At 41.9% G+C, this 12927-nt stretch overlaps 1 protein-coding gene across 2 annotated transcripts in view; it reads right to left on the reverse strand.

Moving 5' to 3' along the window:
* The window catches only part of LOC140476179 (protein kinase C epsilon type-like), a 224224-nt gene that overhangs the window by 91897 nt on the left and 119400 nt on the right, over positions 1–12927 (reverse strand). For both annotated transcript variants that reach the window (XM_072568361.1, XM_072568360.1), the window contains exons 3-6: positions 9487–9661; positions 6609–6643; positions 5787–5869; positions 4–133 (exon numbers count right to left, since the gene is read on the reverse strand). In XM_072568361.1, the coding sequence (XP_072424462.1) occupies positions 4–133; positions 5787–5869; positions 6609–6643; positions 9487–9661 (423 nt within the window). The remainder of the gene's footprint in view (positions 1–3; positions 134–5786; positions 5870–6608; positions 6644–9486; positions 9662–12927) is intronic.

A 12927-nucleotide genomic window follows, 5' to 3' on the forward strand; every position in this document is an offset into this window, starting at 1 on the left:
TACCTTTACACTGTTTTCCTTGCCTCATCAGCCCATACAGAAGGGAGCCACAATGATCACAGAATGTTGGCACCTTGTAGTTATGAATGTTGAATTGATGACGTACATTGATGCTAAATCTTTGTTCACATACCTATGAAATATAACGGTCAATTGTTTAAGACAGCTGTAGACATAAATAAACATGAAGATAGACTTGCCTATTGGAGCCACTTTCTAAGGTTTGATTTTATTTTCAATATCACTTTTCAAATTTTTTTCTCCCTGCAGGGGGTGTTCTCTTCTCTTCATTTGGATAGAATGTTCTACTTCCTAGCTGGAATGACCAAACAATCATGATGGGTTGTGTTACAGGCAACTGATCTGAAACTGCACCTACAGTGGCCTGTCTATGTTGAACATTCCAAAAGATGTTTCACCCAATAGTTGCTGTGAGAGTGCATAAACAGCAGCATTACAAACAACCCTCTAAAGAGGTAGGGCCATTGTTGGAGTCTATAATTAAGGATAGGGGTAACTGAAAATTTTCAGTGAATTAGGGACAACCAACATGGATTCATGACAGATAGGTGATGCTTGACAAACCTGATAGAAGTTTTTGAAGAGGTGACTAAGTTAGTGGACAGGGGAAAGTCTATAGATATTTATATGAACTTACAGAAGGCATTTGATAAAGTCCCACAAAACAGACTGTTAATTAAGGTAACCTATGGAATTGAGGACATATTACTGACATAGCTGGGGAATTGGTTGTGTGGCAGATGACAGAAAATAGGGATAACGGTAGGTACACAATTGGCAGGATGTGGTTTCCCATTAGAATCTTTCGTCAGGGTCTCAATTACTCACATTAGTTATTAACAACTTTGATAATGGCATAGAAAGTTATATATCCAAATTGGCTGAAGACACAAGTTAGGTGGCATTGTAGACAGTGTAGACAATAACATAACACTACAAGGAGATATTGATAGACTAAGTGAATGGGCAAAACTGGGGGTAGATGGAGTTCAATATAAACAATGTGAAGTTATCAATTTTAGACCAAAAAAGAACAGAAAAGATGATTTATCTAATGATATGAAGTTAAATGCATGGATGTCCAAAGAGACTTGGGACTTGGGCTCGAGCCTTTTACTACAATCAGCAGTAACTGAACCAGCTGCTTCTCAGAACCAAAGAAGTACTCTTCATCTGTAAAGGTTCCCTGGTATAGGTTCTCAGTCTACCATATGTATTCACAGACTTAAGGATTGGAGTGTAGAGTGAATGTTGTTGTAGACTGGTTCTGTGATCACTGACATGGCTACATCAGTATCAATCTCCATTTAGAACCAGATGACCATTTAACCAAATGTTTATTTTGATTGGTTCTGATTTAACTGTTCCAAACCAGATGTAAGTGTAATTTCCAGAATGTGCAATGTCCTGGGTACCAAAGTTCCCTTCCTCAATTTAGGTCTAAAGGGACTCGTTTACTATCGAGTCCGCATACCGACAGCAACTAAAATAGCTTGCCAGACCGGATCCCAAAGAAAATTTTAACAGTTTGGTCAAGACTCTGCTTTGTATTGGGGATTTGCTATGGGCTGACCTTGAGTCCCTCTATTCAGGATATGTCCCGACTGAGGCTATGCAATTGCCTTCACACAAATGACTCAGTCAGACTGGTGAAGGTGTCCCCTTCCAATGGAATATCCTGCAACTATTATGCTCTACTTGTGCAATGATAAAGCCAGTTGTAACGTCTGTTTGAAGTCCAGTTGGAATTCAGCTAATCGGCGCTTTTGCACGGTTACATCATTAATCCCACATACCAAACAGTGTCTCAGCATCTCATTATGGGTTAAACCAAAGTAACAAGCCTCTCTCAGTCATCTTGACCCAGTTAAAATCCTAATATGGATTCTCCTGGTTCTGAATTTGCCGAGTAAAACCCATAGCTTCTCAGAATTACAGGAGGCTCAGGGTCATAATATTCCTGAACTAAATCCATGAACTCTTGGAAGGTTTTCATATCTGGTGCCTCCAGTAAAGTTAGGCTCCTAATAACTGAAAAAGCTGCGGGTCCACATGCTGTTACTCTTTATTTTCATCTGCCCCCCAAAAAAATGCATTCATTCCACATACTGGGCCCAGTCTTCGATGGCAGGATTGAAGCATGAAGCTTTCCAAATAAAGGCATGATGCTGGAAATTACCCCAACTCAAAGACAACTGTGGCACGCAAATTTCTTTAGGAGCATGCTTTACTCTCATCGCCACTGAAGTAACTCCACAGAGGCCGGTATCCTGTCACCAAGTCACCCTTTATTTATAAGGCTCCTTGACACTGGTCCAGCTCCCTCAAAGCCAGTTCTCAAAGTGAACAGAACCTCTGACCCTTCAGTTTATATCTGTCAGCCAGGCCTCCTAATTGGGGTTGTAATCTGGTCCAATCACGGAACTCATATTCTACGAAGTCCACCTGGCTGACCTCATTGCAATCACTACAGTACGCATAAATTTTCATCTCCAGTGACTGTCAAACATTCTGGTCACAAGGCTGCAGGACCTTGTTTTAATATAGGAGATGAGTAATGAACACAAGAAGGTTACCTCAGAGTTCAATGGGACCTTGATCAGGTGGGCAAATGGGCCAAAGAATGGCAGATGGAATTTATCTTAGATAAATGAGACGTGCTGCATTTTCGTAAGGAAAATCAGGGTAGGACTGATACACTTAATGGTAATCTCATTCCAGCAGGGGGCACTGGCACATTATTTGGCTGAAAAAGTGATCATGAAGCAAAAAGGAGCCTGAGGAGTGTTGCTAAACAAAGAGGCCTTGGGGTGCAGCTTCATAGCTCCTTGAAGGTGGAGTAACAGGTAGACAGGGTAGTGAAGAAGGTATGTTTGCTTTTATTTATAAATGCATTGAGTATAGAAATTGGGATGTCATATTACTGCTGTACAGGACATTGGTTAGGCCACTATTGGAATACTGCATTAAATTCTGGTCACCCTGCAAGAGGAAGGATGTTGTGAAATTTGAAAGGATTCAGAAAAGATTTACAAGAATATTGCCAGGGTTGGAGGATTTGAGCTATTGGGAGATGCTGAATAGGCTGGGTCTGTTTTCCCTGGAGTGTCAGAGGCTGAGGGATGACCTTATAGAATCATGAGGGGCGTGGATAGGTAAATAGTCAAGGTCTTTTCCCCAGGGGAGGGTAATCCAAAACTAGAAGTTATAAGTTTAAGGTGAGTGAGGAAAGATTTAAAAGGAACCTATGGGGAAACCTTTCCACACAGAGGGTGGTGCGTGTATGGAATGAGCTGCTCGAGAAGGTGGTGGAGGCTGGTGCCATTACAACATTTAAAAAGGCATCTGGATGGTTATATGAAAAGGAAGGGTTTAGAGGGATAAGGGCCAAATGCTGGTAAATGGGAGTAGATTAGGTTAGGATATCTGATTGCAATAAGTTAGACCAAAGGGTCAGTTTCCATGCTGTACATCTGTGACAGTGTGACTCTTAAGAAAATTGAATGGTGTATTGAAATACAGAGGAACCTTGATTATCCAGCATTCGATTATCCGCATATCAGATTATCCGGCAAGATCGCAAAGTCCCAATCTCAGTTTAACTATGTTATCCAGCATTCGATTATCTGGAATTCAATTAACCAAACGAAATGCTGCCTGCCCGTGTCCTTCGGATACTTGAGGTTCCTCCTGTCTCATGCCACCAGAGGGCACTGGCACATTATTTGGCTGAAAGTGAGTATGAAGCAAAAAAAGAGACGCGGATTTGAAAATGATCAGAAAAATATCGTGACTTTGGGACAGAAACTTATTTTGTTTGCAGATAATTTCTGATTAGGAGCAATTCTGCTTCTCACTCCCAGAGGATAAGTTTGGTGTGGGCTGCTAATCTGTTACAGAAACAGCTGGGAAGGGCTACTGGTCCATGTTCACACAGACTAGGACAGACCAGGCATACAGTTGAACAGCACAGAACAATGGTTCCATGCTGACCAATTTTCCCAAACTAAACTAGTCCCACTTTTGGCCCAAATCCCTCTGAACCTTTCCTATTCATGTACCTGTCCAAATGTATTTTAAACATTCTAGCTGTACCTGCATCTTCCACTTCCTCAGGCAGTTCATTCCACGTACAAACTACCCTCTCTGTGTAAACGTTGCCCCTCAGGTCCCTTTTAAATCTTTCTCCTCTCACTTAAAATGATGATCACTAGTTTGAACTTACCCACCCCAGGGAAAAATGTGGGCTGGATTGCTCAGACCCCATTAGCTGGGTATGCCAATTTCCTGGGATTATGCTCCTGGGCCATGGAGGTAGCATAGGGGAGTAGACGGACAACAGGGAGGTATGGTAGGGTGTCTTTGGGGGGGGGGGGTTGTTGGCCATACACACATTGCGATGTTGGTAGGCAGCCAATCACACTCATTAGACACAATCATAGAAAAATCACAGAAATCTTCCAGTGTGCAAACAAACCATTTGGCCCAACAAGTCCACACCAACCATCCAAAGAGTATCCCACCCAAACCCATTCCCCTACCCGATTACTGTACATTTTACCTGACTAATGCACCTAACCTACACACCCCTGAACACTATGAGCAATTTAGTGTGGCCAATTCACCTGACCTGCACATGTTCTGACCGTGGGGGGAAATTGGAGCACCCACAGGAAACCCAGGCAGATATAGGGAGAACATGCAAACTTGACACACACAGTCACCCAAGGCTGGAAATGAACCTGGATTCCTGGCGCTGTGATGCAGCAGTGCTAACCACTGAGCCACCATGCCACCAAGGACTTATGAAAGCTTATCAATGTATCAATGGAAGCAAATTGGGATTTTGCAGCTGGTTCCCAGCTTCTCAGAGGTGATGGGAGCAGGAGAGTTGAGTTCTCAGATGGCACCCTTTCAGGGCTGGGAGATGAGTGCCCTAGCCAGGCAGACAGTCACATCCCCTGTCACCCCACATTTCAGAAGTTATCTCCCATAGACGTGAATGGCTGCTGTTTTCAATTTCTGAATTAACTTTTTGACAAAATAGTTGGGTTCATCTGAATATGAGACTTCAATTCCTAATTGCCTTGGAGGTAGGAAACTGCCTTCATGAACCACTGCAATCTTTGGGGTTTAGTAACACCTGCAGTGCTGTCAGGACATAGTTCCAGGATGCTGACACTGAGATAGTGAAGAAACAGCAAAACAATCCCAAGTCAAGATGGTGGGTGGCTTGGAGGAGAACTTGCAGGTAGTGGTATTCCCAAACGATTGCTGCCCATGTCATTCTAGAATGATAGTGGACATTGATTTGGAAGACGCTGTCCAAGGAACCTTGGTTAATTTTTGCAACATTTCTTGGAGATGGTACAAACTGCTGCTACTGAGTGTCAGTGGTGCAATGAGTGAATATCAAAGGTGTTCGATGGTTTGCTAATCAAGCAGGCTGCTTTGTTGTTCTGGTTGGTTTGAGTTTTGTGGGAGCTATACCCATCAAGGCAAACAATGGTATTTCTTCAAACTCCTGACTTGTGCCTTGCAGGTGGATAGACAGGTTTTGGGGAGACTGGAGGTGAGTTACTCACCACAGAATTCCAAACCTGTGACGTATCACCATGTGACGGACCTTTACCTTCCTACTATACAGATATATGTTGCAAGTGCTGCTAAAACACAATTGGAAATCTCACACATTCAAAGCCATTTAGACGATTACACCAGACCAAACTATCATTAAACAAACAGAAATTTTGTGCTGATTGTACCTCCTCTTTTTTGTCCTTCTTTATTCTCGGGCATGCTGTGACAATTAACTGGTGACAGCGTTTGTGAACCACACACGTACACACTGTGAGATAAACAGGAGGGAAGATTAATGCTACAAATTAACAGCCATTTAAACTGCAGACTGTGCCTATCACAAACAGATCCAATTCTTTACATGAAAGCACAATTTTTTCAAAATATTATGAATATTTTGTTCAGCTCAAAGAAGGTTTCAATGTTGTAACGCAGACAATATTATTAAAGAATCACTTTTCAAACATGAACCACTGAACAGATGTGCCTAGAGGGCCCAGTGAGGCTTATTCCTTGAAAAAAAGCGTGAATCTATGGATATTGACAGTTCTTCATATACAAGACGAAGTAAAGAACAAATAATGTGTGCTATACAACAAACCCTTCTAGAATTTAACAGATGAGAAAGGGACTTTATTTTAAACAATAAACTTTTCTCTGTATACTAGTCATAAATTCCTAAATTGTCCGGAACACAATAAGTTACATGCCATTCTCAGATGGGTTAACACTGATCATCAGAGTTATTTACTGGCTCACTTATTTCATGAATACCATGCTGTCCCCATTTCAGGAACTTCAGGTCAGAGTGAAAATGAGCACAAACCCAGTTTTCTAAGTCAATCTGCCAGTGGTCAGATAAAATAAAGATTTTTGTTTTTAGCTGAAATCGTATTTAGGATGAGGAACATGACTGAAAAGTTGTGTTTTTGCATGAATACAGATTAAGGTGCATTCTTCACTGGATAAAGCCTCCTCAGGCTCACTAAGTTAAAATAAATGATTACCTTGACACTGGTATCCCTGCTTTCCAAAAATTCCCCTGTGGATAAAAGAACATGAAAGTCACCAGATAGATTGGGATGAAGGCATCCACCGATGCATTTTATCTCAACATTTTATCATTCTCCATTACAGCATCTGATGGTTTCTGAAACACATTCAAGGTGGCAGCTCACTGCGTCTTATCCTCAAGGGCATTTACAGAGGAAGAATAAATGCTAGTCTTCTCAGTAATGCTCTGGTATCAACCATCTTCCTGGCATCCTACTCACTTATTGATCACCCACCTTATGATGGAATATCTCCCGCAGGCTGCATTCTCTTAACTGCTGCAACATTACTTTGACAATATGTTGACTTGCTAATCTCCTCAGTGAAGGGCTTTTCCCCAAACAACTCCACAGCCACTGGTTTCTAAATTAGTGGTCTCGATCCCAAATACAGTCACAGAAAAAGCAAAATGGCTCATAATAATTAAAATTATGTTAATCTTCCTGTGTCTTGTATTGTCTGCGAGGTGAGAAGTAACCGATCACAAGATGAACTCCCTTGATATCGCACACTTTGAATGGTTATGGTGGCTCCAACAAGGCATGCTGGGATATCACTGTTATAAGCTGAAAATGTGTTGCTGGAAAAGCGCAGCAGGTCAGGCAGCATCCAAGGAACAGGAGAATCGACGTTTCGGGCATAAGCCCTTCTTCAGGAATGAGGAAAGTGTGTCCAGCAGGCTAAGATAAAAGGTAGGGAGGAGGGACTTGGGGGAGGGGCGTTGGAAATGCGATAGGTGGAAGGAGGTCAAGGTGAGGGTGATAGGCCGGAGTGGGGTGAGGGCGGAGAAGTCAGGAAGAAGATTGCAGGTTAGGAAGGCGGTGCTGAGTTCGAGGGATTTGACTGAGACAAGGTGGGGGGAGGGGAAATGAGGAAACTGGAGAAATCTGAGTTCATCCCTTGTGTTTGGAGGGTCCCTAGGCGGAAGATGAGGCGCTCTTCCTCCAACCGTCGTGTTGCTATGGTCTGGCGATGGAGGAGTCCAAGGACCTGCATGTTCTTGGTGGAGTGGGAGGGGGAGTTGAAATGTTGAGCTACGGGGTGGTTAGCTTGGTTGGTCCGGGTGTCCCAGAGGTGTTCTCTGAAAAGTAGGCGGCCTGTCTCCCCAATATAGAGGAGGCCACATCGGGTGCAGCGGATGCAATAAATGATGTGTGTGGAGGTGCAGGTGAATTTGTGGCGGATATGGAAGCATCCCTTGGGGCCTTGGAGGGAAGTAAGGGGGGAGGTGTGGGCGCAAGTTTTGCATTTCTTGCGGTTGCAGGGGAAGGTGCCGGGAGTGGAGGTTAGGTTGGTGGGGGGTGTGGACCTGATGAGGGAGTCACGGAGGGAGTGGTCTTTTCGGAACGCTGATAGGGGAGGGAAGGGAAATATATCCCTGGTGGTGGGGTCCGTTTGGAGGTGGCGGAAATGACAGCGGATGATACGCTGTACATGGAGGTTGGTGGGGTGGTAGGTGAGGACCAGTGGGGTTCTGTCCTGGTGGCGTTTGGAGGGGCGGGGCTCAAGGGTGGAGGAGCGGGAAGTGGAAGAGATGCGGTGGAGGGCATCATCGACCACGTCTGGGGGGAAATTGCGGTCCTTGAAGAAGGAGGCCATCTGGGTTGTACGGTTTTGGAACTGGTCCTCCTGGGAGCAGATGTGGCGGAGACGAAGGAATTGGGAATATGGGATGGCGTTTTTACAGGGGGCAGGGTGAGAGGAGGTGTAGTCTAGGTAACTGTGGGAGTCGGTCGGTTATATCACTGTTATAAGTATGTCAGAGATTTGTCACAGCGAGTTTGTGGACATGGATTTAGTGTCCAATGACAGCTCATTCACTGAAGGACTGGGATTTTCATTACATGTTGCCATAGTTATAAGAAATTTCATACATGAAGTTTAATCATTTGTTCTGATTGTTTGGATACTAATAACATTTGAACAACATATCTTAATTTACTGTCAATAACTGAAAGAGTTTAAGACATTTACTGTAACAAACAACAGCCCTACCAATTGAACACTAGTTTTGTCAGCAACTTATTTTTCAAAGGACAGAATGGAATATTCCATTCTTATTTTTAACAAAACCAGGAAAGCCTACAATCAAGGATATGTTACATTGTTCTTTAGGCTGACATTCAGTTCTCCCAGTATCAGTCCAAAATGAATCTGAGCGCCAAGAGCTTACTTCAGAAATTTTCTTTTGACAGATTTTAATTGGAAAACAGTCTTTTAATGTGGAAATTTTCCTGAAGACTTCTCCTAGCTGTAGCCAGGCAAATATTTCACCCTCACTTCAGCTCCCCACAATTTATTCAGCTCAATCTGAGTGCCAGCTTCTGCCAATTTCTGCTGCAGAGAATTAGAGAGACTTTCAGCCTACAATTGCTTTCTCTGTCTCTCCCTCTCCAGAAAAGCTGTTTTGCTTTTTTTTTGGCATCTGAGGTCTCATTGACTTCTAAATGTTAATGTGAATTGAATTGGAAAGTAGTTTGGTAAGTGCTGCCCTAGGCCATATTTACCAAAGCCCTATAGAAATCTGCCTTTTAATTTCAAATGACATCATGCTTGACTATTTTGCCTTTCAAAATGTTTACAAAAGATAAGCTATATTTACAACACAGGATAATGTAGCAGCAAATAAACTTCAACATCAGGGATATTTATTTGCCCAAGCGCATGAGGTAGTGAGTGGATGAGTACCCTTATGAGGCAGATCTTCATTATCCTGTGTTAAAAATGTCACAGATATAAATGGCTTGGCAAGTGCTTCTTTTTTATGTTATGTAACATTTAAACAGAAAGTACAATATTTAACACCTGTAACTTAATACAGGAGCTTCCTACCAAATGAATTCTCTGCAGTGGGAGCAGTACGTGGGCTGGCGCAGGTACGTGGCCATGAACTTATGATTGTTGACCTGGTGAATCTTTCGCCGCATTGCTCCTTGGCGTTTTCTAGAAAATATGCGCTCCTTGAATGCTCTTTCATTTGAATTGGAATTGACTTGCTCCTCAGGATCTAAGAAGAAATTGTAAACTGTATTATTAAAAGTGAACATCAAATTTAAAAATTAGTACATTTTTCAGTTGCCTCAACCAGGATGTGCAGCGGCACCAGGCAAGGAAGGGGTTATAGAACGGAATAAGCCAGACCAATCTGCAACATCACTGCCATGGAGATTAAAGCTCATCTTTCAGCACTTTGCACTCACCTTTCTCGATGACTTCATTGAACAACAACTCTGCATTTGACAAAGTGCACCTCATTTTCTTTTATCAAGCTATAACATGACTTGAGAATCATTTTTGCTACTCGTTCAGGCTATTTCGGAAACCACACGCAAATCTCCTTAAAGCATGGCTATTCATCAATGACTATTAATTAAATAACTCTCTTTAAACAATTGGTATCACGTTTTACAAGATGGCTCTGATGGGCTCTGAAGGAGCACAAATATATTTGGCAAAATAAAAATGCTTACAAACATGTAACAATCATTACACTGTTTTCCCAACTCTTGCCCTCCCTGGTTAGATCAAAGACTGCCAACTTCTCATTGAGTTGATGGCCTTGAATTCTTTAAAGCAGATTTATCCCTACAACCAGAAATTGTCTGAAAGAATAGAGCCTCCCATTTTCACAGATTTGGACTGTCATCTTGGTTACTGGTACATTGTGACATTTCTTTCACTAGAGAACGGAAGGAAAGCAAGCGAAGGAAGAGAATGTTATGGTGAGATGAAGGTGACTTGCTTTCATTTCAACAGTTAAGTATTTCCTGGTCAAGCTGTTCAGAGATGTTATTACACCTCTGGAGCAGGTGAAACTTAAACTGAGGTCACCTGGCTCAGAGGTAGGACATCTACCTCAAGAGCCCTTATTGCTGTAGCTAAAATAGTCCGTTGAAACTCAAAGTGCCTGTAGCTTTATTAGGTCCTTCACCAACACTGCGTGACAGCTCCATGGTCCATGTTAACCCACACAACTTGGCAAAACTAATCCATGGCCTTAAGAAAAAATGGCTGTGTGAGAAAAGCTGATATTTCAATAAAGAACTGATAAATAGCACTGAAGAAAAGTCTCTAACCAAGATCCCTACTCCAAGGGACACCAAATAGATTAAATTTCTTTTTGTTGGATTGCAATTAAGGAATTTGATTTATTGTTTTGCAATCCCAAGTGATTCTGTTCACTTTTGTGTAAAACCCAATAATCTCATGTCATCTGTCAAAAAAATCAATTATAAATGGGAAAGTGGAGGGCAACAAATGATCTCCATTAAAGCTGCAGTCGAATGAAGAATATCAATTTGTTTTGCAAATTTACAAGTTTTTTCAGGGATATCTGGGAGCATGAACTTTCTGGAATTGCTTTCTGGTTATTTTTAATACACTATTTCCTTTTCCTTGTCTGTATTGATGCAGAGCAGATAACGAGCTGGCAAATCAACTTCAAAAATAAAGATGAATTGACACATTCCCGACTGAGATCAAAAACTCACATGAAATGGTGTAAATTGTATTAACACCAAACAGGTGTTCTATAAATAATGTTTTTTCTTCTATAAAGTTTAATAATAGTGGAAGGTGATAGAGCAAGCAAGACTGCCCATATGTCACAGAGAGAGATGATACTGTGAATCTTACTACTTGTAATCACTAAGGAGCAAGTGCCATCCGATGGTTCTTTGTATCTAAACTGGATCCATTCACTTACAGATAGTGATAAATGTTCACAATCTAAGAGGCACCCTCACTTAAATTTTAGTCAGAGAGGCAGTAACACTTGAATCAGCCAGTGCAATCTAGTCTGATCTGAAAACTAAGCTTGTCAGAGCAGTCGAGAATTTATCCAAATCGCATCAAACAAACAGTTCCCTTTCCTTAAAATCAAAATTAAAAGTAAAGTATCTTATTTACATTTCCCATTATTGCGTTTCGGTTCTTTATTTCAAGGACAGAGCATTCCTCCCCTACTGATCAGAAACCATTTCAGTTTCCTTTCTACACACCAACAATTCACCAGCTTGGTGAGTAAGTTATACATTAACCTCTCACTCACACGAACTGTACTAGACAAAACTAATTTGGTAAAACTCATTAAGTATACCATTCATAGCATTAATGTACTACTTCATAAACCTCACAAAGGTACAGCAAGAGAAGCAAGAAAAATTAGTGATTGGAGCTGCACAAATATTAATAAAAGTGTGCATTTATTTTTAAGCGATTTCATTTATTATTATGTTGATGTTATTGCCTGTCTGAATGGTCCCCGGAATCTTTGTTTTCAGTTGTCTTCCTCACATTACTGATTGACAGACACTAAGTGGATGGGCAGGAAGTGGCCAGTGAGCCCACGAAGCCTGTCCCATGCTCATACTGGCCTCAGTATTATACTAGACTCTTCCCTGGCCCATTGTGGGCATGTAATATTCTGGAACAGGTGAAGAAACAGGAAAACCCAGAGCCAAGAAGGAAACAATGCCTGAGAAAATGTATTTCCCATTTTCTTAGGTCACCAAAGCAGTCCAGGATATCACGCAAACTATGAGTTTTGAGGGCTATTATTCACCCATCTGCTACCCTCCATTTCAGGAACTTTTAGGAAGACTGCCCGATACAGAGACGGCCCCTCTTGACACTGATACAATTCTAAAGGCAGCAGGGTGATGGTGGCAAGGTGGTTCTTAGTAATGGAATTAATTACTTCTGTTGCCTCCACTGGGCAGCGGCATACCTAAGGATCTCACCACTGGTAAAATGTCATGGGAGGAGGAAGCCATTGGACGCCTGCTACCCCCCAACCCATTTGAACGTCATTTTATCTGCTTCCCACCTACCTCCAAATAGCAAGTAAAACCTAGTCCATTACCCATCTACGGGGTTTCAAGCCAATGGTGCCACAATTATAATGCTTTGGAGTCTTCTAATTTTGCACATATATTACAACATTGTGTAGGTAGCAAATAACACAAAATAGAGTAAAATAGCAATGAACCATAGAGTTCAGCTACAGCATGGGCCGCAGGAAGGAAGCTGAAAAACATGACTGGTTGATGCTTTATGTAGATAGTTGGCAATCAGAGTACCCTTTTACACAAATAATGAAGATAAGGCAATATTTAGGGCAAGATCCTATGTCATTGTGCGCTGACAAATGTCCTCTTCAGAATTACCAACTTGTCTTTTCTAGTTCTCATGGCTGGTTGCCTTGCCATGCACTTTCAATGTTTCTTGATTTTACTTTTGCTACCTGTCAAATCCAAAACATAATTGGCAGGG

The sequence above is a fragment of the Chiloscyllium punctatum genome, chromosome 4 (genome assembly GCF_047496795.1).
Source record: "Chiloscyllium punctatum isolate Juve2018m chromosome 4, sChiPun1.3, whole genome shotgun sequence".
NCBI lineage: Eukaryota > Metazoa > Chordata > Chondrichthyes > Orectolobiformes > Hemiscylliidae > Chiloscyllium > Chiloscyllium punctatum.